The sequence below is a fragment of the Tachypleus tridentatus genome, chromosome 13, assembly GCF_004210375.1.
Source record: "Tachypleus tridentatus isolate NWPU-2018 chromosome 13, ASM421037v1, whole genome shotgun sequence".
NCBI classification, from domain to species: domain Eukaryota; kingdom Metazoa; phylum Arthropoda; class Merostomata; order Xiphosura; family Limulidae; genus Tachypleus; species Tachypleus tridentatus.
In genome coordinates, this window is record NC_134837.1 from 50793843 (window position 1) to 50801687 (window position 7845).

The 7845-nt window shown below is 32.7% G+C and overlaps 1 protein-coding gene across 4 annotated transcripts; it reads right to left on the reverse strand.

Moving 5' to 3' along the window:
* Window positions 1-964: 964 nt before the first annotated feature.
* Window positions 965-7352, reverse strand: Clp (Cleavage and polyadenylation specificity factor subunit 4). 4 transcript variants are annotated; one of them, XM_076484542.1, is made up of 2 exons: window positions 7247-7352; window positions 965-2158 (listed from the first exon to the last, which is right to left on the reverse strand). In XM_076484542.1, exon 2 carries the CDS (start codon window positions 2124-2126, stop codon window positions 1287-1289), a length of 840 nt encoding a protein of 279 aa, XP_076340657.1. In that variant the 5' UTR covers window positions 2127-2158; window positions 7247-7352; the 3' UTR covers window positions 965-1286. The 4 variants fall into 4 exon arrangements, with proteins under 4 accessions (XP_076340657.1, XP_076340655.1, XP_076340656.1 ...); XM_076484540.1 differs by having other exon boundaries at window positions 965-2138; window positions 7247-7349; XM_076484541.1 differs by lacking the exon at window positions 7247-7352 and adding an exon at window positions 6871-7118 and having other exon boundaries at window positions 965-2138.
* Between the last annotated feature and the right edge of the window lie 493 nt (window positions 7353-7845).

Below are 7845 nucleotides of genomic sequence, written 5' to 3' on the forward strand. Positions count from 1 at the left end.
GTCAACACCGTCTACCTGAAACACTGGTGCATCTCTTTTACCAATAGTGGGATTGAATGCCACAATGTAACAACTCCAAGTTTGAAAGGCCTTTGAATTTTGCACAAAGCTACACGAGGGCTATCTGCGCTAGCCGTCCCTAATTTATTAGGGCAAGACTAAAGGGCAAGCAGCTAGTCATCACCACTTACCACCAACTCTTGGACTACTCTTTTAACAACGAATAGTGGGATTGACCATAACTTTATAATTCCCCCGCGGGTGAAAGGACGAGCATGTTTGGTGTGACGGAGATTTGAATTTGCGATCCTCGAATTATGAGTCGAGTGCCTTAATTACTTGGCCATGCCGGGCTCAGAGAATTAAAAAAAAAATGACACTTTTTCCTGTTATATGACTGGATTAAGCTAGTTTATCATATTTCTAACTGTATTACAGTATTAATAATTTAACTGTTATAATGCTTTGCATATCTCCCGCCATGCCAATACTAATAGCTAAAAATATAAAATGCGACCTCTGTAGTACATTTTGTAAACAGAGTCCTTTCAGTGTAGGTTTCAAAAACATCGTATAACTGTGTTTCATTGAGTAGTTTTATGCCATATTCGTGTGCCTTAATAATCACGTGAAGTACGACACATACACACACAATAAAAAAAACTTTCACCATTTTTAACTCTCTGACAACAGCTATTGAAGCTGAAGGTCTTTCGGTGTCTGATACCAACTCCTGAAGGAGTGTGTGTCTTAAGTAGACATGAACAGCCACTGTGTTATATGAAAGTATGGTTATGAAAACCACTTAACTTTGATGGTAAACAGAACAACTTATTTTTTTATAACAACTTTAGTTTCTGAAGTGTCAAGACTCAGCTCCACCATCATATGCTGTTCCAAAACACTCTAACAGCATTCACCCCTGGTCAGAATTGAGGTGTGACTCCACCAGGAATAGTAGCACTGCACATGGAACATACTTTATTTCAAATACTCACTTTCATTTAAATACACGAGACACATGACAGAAATACAACTGTACAAACTAAAACTCAGATGAACATAAAACATATTTCCTAAAGTCACCTATTGGTGAAATATTCAATACCCACTTTTTTTTTACTTGTTTCTTCATCTTCATTCAATATGTATCTCATACACTTGATATAAGTGGGCTTCCTCTTATGTTCAGTACTATAATTAAAAATCTTCAGTAAAACATTTCTTGTCTCAGGAATGGTTTCTGAACTAACTCTGGCATTCATCATACACACTGTCCAATTTGTTCAGTTATCTTCCGATTGTTGGGTAGTCTGCAAAGCTGAGCTGAGAAAGGCAAGGTGACCTTTAGGACACTTGTTTGCATAATGACCTTTCTCTCCACATTTAAAACATGTTACCTGATCTAGTGGTCGAAAAGCCTTCTGCCCCTCTTGCATCTGTAGGTCTGATTGTGCTTTAATATTTTGGATGGTCTGTATATGGTTATGCCGATGTTCTTCTTTCAACTCTGGTGGCATCTTCAAACAAGCAACTGCTTTATGCCCAGTCTCACCACAATAGTGACAAACTATTGACTGTTTTTTCCCCTGTTGTGTTGAGTCTTGCATGGGAAGATCAAACTTGGGATGCATGTATTTACAGTTTGAACCTTCAGGACAGAATCCACAGAGATAGTTGATACATATTACCCTTCTTGTGTGGCGATGTCGACAGTTCGGTCCGTGTCGGCAAAACCCTCTGTCATACCATGGACAATCTTTGATTTTAGCTTCAGGATCGATATGCAAAAATGGGCATTCCTTGTTACTACAAGCATTAAATCTGGAATAAAAATAACATTCTGGCATTTTTGTCATATCAAACTCATGTAAAAATTCACACTGATCACCCTTCTTACAAAGTCCCCTGAGCCAGTGCTTACAAACAACTGTTCTATCACCACGAACATGACGAAAAGGACATGCCCCTGCTTTGCTACATAATCCTCTTGTAAAATATTCACAAACAGCTGCTCCTGACTTGTCCATTCCTGGAAAGGGTAATGGGAGAGCTCCAAGCTGCTGTTCCAGGGCATTTTCAATATCAAACCTAATACCATCTACATCTGCCACAATCTCCTCCATGATCGCTTGAAACTAGATATGAAATGACAAAACTGTTTCCAATTAATCAAATATTAGTTACAGTATAGTTCTTAACAATCTTCTAAATTTATCCATCAATATTAACAGTTTTACTATACAGGGTGTTCGGAAAGTCACTGTGCAGTTTTGTAATCATAGTTTACTCAATCTATTTCAAGCCAGCAACTGATAGCAGTATTTAGAAACAAAATAAGAAGGATCCAGGCTTGCATTGATGTCAACGGGGATCATTTTCAACATTGTTTATAATTGTCATTCATATTTATCTCCTGTATTCTATATTGAAACATGTCTGTTATTAAATATATAAGTGCACAGTGACTTTCCGAACACCCTGTAATTTTAGTGCACAGATGCTTAACTAGTAGTGTGTTACATAGAATTGATAGTAAAACATCTACATTGTACATTTTTAGGAGCCTTTCAAGAAACATATAACTTATACCATAAGCTGATTTAAACATATTTCATTTACACATGAAACATAATTTCTTGAAATGTTTAACTGTACTATAACAAAGAAGAAAAATTTTACTGACTTTAAAAATTATCATAGATTAAACAGAAACATTCATGTTGGAAAGCAATTTTAGTGCGAGTTGCAATGATATATTAAATACATAAATTTGGCATTTTATTCTCATACTAGAAGTAGCTAGTACTGGAAGTTATAGTGTCTGTCAGTGTTGGAAATTATAGCCACTACTAGTACTGGTAGTTGTAGCTACTAGTGTTGAACATTATAGCTGCTGCCACTGGTATTGAGCATTTATAATTGCTGACACAATAAAATGTTATAATTGCTTTCAAAAGACTGATGTTTGTCTGGTGCTGTACTCTCTTTAGGTAGCCAAATGCCTCATCATCTAATTAGTGATGCACATGAATGGATTAATGAGATTCCCACTGTCCATATCTACTATCTAGCAAACCACAGCCAAATCATTTCTCCATGCCTATTTATTTTGTCTAATTCATACAGAAAATATATTTGTTAGAAAGGGTACAAAGGTTCTGGCTCAAAGGCAGGAGTTATGTAGTGAGACTCCAGGATATGAAGTTTTTCTGTTAACTGAAAGAATCAGTGCAAGAAGAGTATATAACCTGACATCAGGTAGCTTGTTTGAGCTTAAAAAGTATAGACTTAAATCCATCCCCTACTTTTCAGTGCATTATCAATTTCTCTGTTAAATTGTTATGAAGTACTGGTCTGTACTATTATTGATAATAAATTATTCCATAAGCCATCCACCTTGTTAGAAAAATATAATTGTGTTAACCAAAGCCTAGTCTGTCTTTTCCAAATCTCAAACCTTTGTCCTCTCATCCTGTGGTCTTCAAAACATCAATAAAATCACTTATTTTTTTTCCTCAAGATAAAATACAATGTCTTAATTAATCCCACAAAGACACCCTCTTATCACTGTAGTAACCTTTTTCTGAACCCTTACTAACAAGTGTATATTTCTTCTGTTAGTATGGATCTTGTCAAATTTTGGTTGATTGAGTGTGTAAAAGTGCCACTAATTAATCTAAACATCAACTGTTAAATATTCAAATTATTAATTCAGCTGAGCACCACAAGCACTTAAGAAGGATACTTATTTAAAACATTCCTACATTAATTTTATAGTCAAATGCAACCTTGTAAAACACTGCACAACAAAACAGAGCTATCTACAAATAGATCTTTTATATCAGCAACTCAACAAAAATTAAGACAATTTAGATATCTTTCATAAAACATGGAAAAAATACAAGTCATGAACATACTTATAGTTTATGGGGGTAAATTCAACTGCAAGAGCAATTATATGAAGAGAAACTTCTGAAATTGATAGTTACATAATTCAAATTGTACCTTATCAGTATTGTTATGTACTTTGATTATATAAATGATCTATATATGTTGCAAGATATGCAGTATTAAAACCAAATTAAAATTATATTAGAATATCGTCAATATGTTTAAATCACATTTAAATAAATAAAAGATTGTTAAACCTCTACAACAATAATAATTACATTACCCTACAAGGTAAAAAAAACTGCACTGAGAAATAACTTGGTACTGACACTTAACTTTCAGTAGCTAAAATACAAACAAAATATATTAGGGCTGAAGTAACTTATCTAGCACTAACATCTCATCCTGTAGTAAAATTACTGTGATTCATACATTTCATACAAATTTTGCATCAAAATAATGTTTTTATGCACAATACTGTATATATTTTTACTAGCCACATTGAATGTGATAAACAACGTTTCAGAATTTCTTAGTGACAACATTTATAGATGTACATCCAACACCTGAAGATATTTTGTTGGCTTGTGTTGTTTACTTTACTTGAAAATGTCAGAAATGTGTTATTGTAATGGATGTTGATTAAAAGTTATCAGTGAACAGACTACTTGCTATAAATCTAGATAAGAAAAACAATGTTAAAAAAATGACAAATGAAAAAATTCTGCCTTAAAAAGAAAATGAAAATTACAAAATTGGTAAAAAGTCAAAAGGATATTGAAAAACAGCATAAACAACAGCCAAGTCAAGCCTAAGCCAATTACTTAAACCAAGTAAACCAACTGAGTTAATAATTAAGCTGTTATTAATGCAGCTAGTTTTCTGATTAATTTTGAAAATTCTCATCTTATATGGTTATTAAAATATAGAATTTTGTTTTCACTTTTTTACCTGTTTCTGTAATTTTCTTTGTTTTACAGGGTACATGTATGTACATGACAATAAAAAAGTAAAATACTTATTTTAAAATTTGTCATTTTGTACCATTCCCAAAACTTAATACTTTTTACTACTTTTTACCTGTTTATGTAATTTTTTGTCTTTTTCCCCCCTTGTATTTTTTACTACCACTGACCTACAACTACATCTATTAAAGAATAATTCAAACCTTATTCAAAGATTGTAAGCAATTTCATGAGACAATTTTCACAGCTGACAACTTTAATATTATTAAGATTACAAATCATACTGACACAATACACCTATATGTTAAAAACCTTGTAATATTATCATTGGGATAACCTTAAACAGCCCAAGCTGTTCAAAAGCAAACCTTCATTTTATTCTCTTCTATAACTAAATAGTAGTTGCACTAAACTAAACATACATTTATAATGATGATACAAGACCTATAATTGAGCTTAACACAAACAACACTCATTTAGTTTTGGTGACACCACTAACAGTTTTTACCCAGCTATACAAACTGCATACAAGATATACAGTTCAGAACATATGGTACACTCAAAGGCATCTCAAAAATAAATAATGGTTGGAAAAACAAAAATCTTGTGCAGAGAAGAGAAAAAAAAGGTAAAATATACCAGATAAGAAGTTGAAAATAAAAAGTAGGTTAATCTGATATTTTTGAAAAATGGATGCAGCTTGTAAACACTCAAAAACACTCATTTAAAATTTTATAAAAATAGGAGACCAAATGAAGCAACAGACCTTTAAAACTCAGGAACTACATTGAAATTTGGGCAAGAAATTAAATGTTCAATCAATACAAACTTCTATTCAAGGCAAGCTATCTACTAAGACCATAACTAAAACTCAATATTAAGTGCAGCTAGTAAAATATATTGTTCTTAATGTTTTATTTATATGAAAATTGAACAACTATTTCTAGAGTTGAGTAACCTCATCATCAAATTTTCTGGTAAACCCCAGCAATAACAATAGGATGTGGAACTACCTAGGTTGGCACTAAGACAACTATATCTTATATGTAACTGAGTTACATAACAGGAACTACCAGGTGAAGTTATCCAAACATAAAATGGAGCCTTGATATCATATGCTCAACTTTCTATGATAAAGTTTGAAAATTTCAATTTTAGCTGAAGAAACAAGTTAGGTCCAGTTAGTCACTAAGTTAGATTGTGATTAACTAAATGTTAGTGTGTTACTAACTGTTAAACAGCAAGGTAAGCAAGTATGAGGTTTACTTGGCATTATAACCCAGTATTTTAATTTCAATCCAGAACCATATCTGACTTCTGAGGCCAAGAATATCTGGATCCCCTGCAGCCTGACTCTACCAAAACAATGTACATAAAATAAAATCATACTACAGTAGTTGTATATGATGGGACCATTCTATGATACAAAAGCTCACAAACAAACCTTAATATAGGAAGGCTTAAGCAAGAAAAACTTGTATAACTTAAAAAATACAACCAGAATCAATGCATCTTGTTTACATATTTATAAATTTGGTTTTATACATTTTTGAACTTTTGTTTAAAGTCAAAAGGAATTGCCTGTTGCAATGCTTGTTATGGTGAAAATTCATTATTAGAATAATTTCACTTTTGTAGACTTGAAACCTGGATAAAACTGTGAAAGATGTAAAATTGTTTTGCATGTTTTTCTCTTACATTTTCGTGATGATAAAAACAAGCTATAAAAGAAGAATAAAAAAATTGAAATGTTTCCCTCTATTATCAAAAGTTTTCTGCCTTTTGTGCCTTGCTACCATCAGATTATTTTAAGTTTAAACCGTTCTGACACACGAAAATTTAGACAATAAACTATCGACATAGCACCTTATAACTTATATAACTCGACTCGTGAGGGAAGATTTCCCAACAATCCTTGCTTGTAAGTAAGCTTTCAAAGTTTCAAAATCTAGGATTGGGTATCATAAAATGAATCTTGGAAACAACAAATATTACTATATATTTTATTTACCTCAGAATGCTAACCTTTCAATGCTTCACGAGGCTACGTGATTCAACTCGTGAAGCACCTACCTCACCGATATTTACACCCATATTGCACTAAACTTTCAATCCGTTATATATAGTTTTTTGTTAATCAACTAACAGAAGTGGAAAATTCATTAACCAACCATTACGCAATTCTAAAAGTAGCCCTAGTACGAGTTGAATTACGAAGACACGTTATTAGGTAGGCTTAACGACTCGTACTTCATGAATAGCTTAAACTACGGTCAAGACAGTCTTCAACTTCATAAAATAATTCAAAATTATGGCAATTAATAAAAGCTTTATATTTGCTCAGACATTTCGATCATATAAAATATAAGAACAATACATAAACTTACATTAATTCCCTAACTACGTATAAAATTTATTTTTAATTTTTTCAAAATTGTAAACGCTTTCAATTTCAATTCCACAAATGCTGAACTACAACATCTAGAGCCCTCTAGTGCAATATATGTGCTTATATATATTAATTTATATATATTTAAAACGAACGAAAATATAGATATTTTATTACATTACCCAGTTTACTCCTCAAAGGGAAAGGTCCATCTTCCGGAACCCCTCGAATTACACGGTTTTTCTGACATCATGTGTGTCTGTGTACGTATATGTATATAAAAGTAATTCGTGAATTATGACTAAGCTGTTAATGATATCTAAAACACAATTTATAAAATAAGTTTGTCGGTACTGACATATAAATTATTAGGAAGTCGACGTTTTATATGCTGTAAATTAGGCAACGAGTGCTGCACCTTTAAGGATTTCTCCCAGTCACACAGCAGCATTCTGGGGACTCATAACGCTAGAAACGGGGTTTCGAGACCTGTGAAGAGCACAACATAGATAGCCCAATGTTTAGCTTCGTGCTTAACTACAAAGAAGCTTCCCAGTGGTACAACAGTATTTCTGCGTACTTATACCGCTAAAAATC

Coding starts and splice junctions, on each gene's coding strand:
- Clp (XM_076484542.1), bottom strand. CDS start 2,126: ATGGAGGAGATTGTGGCAGATGTAGATGGTATTAGGTTTGATATTGAA.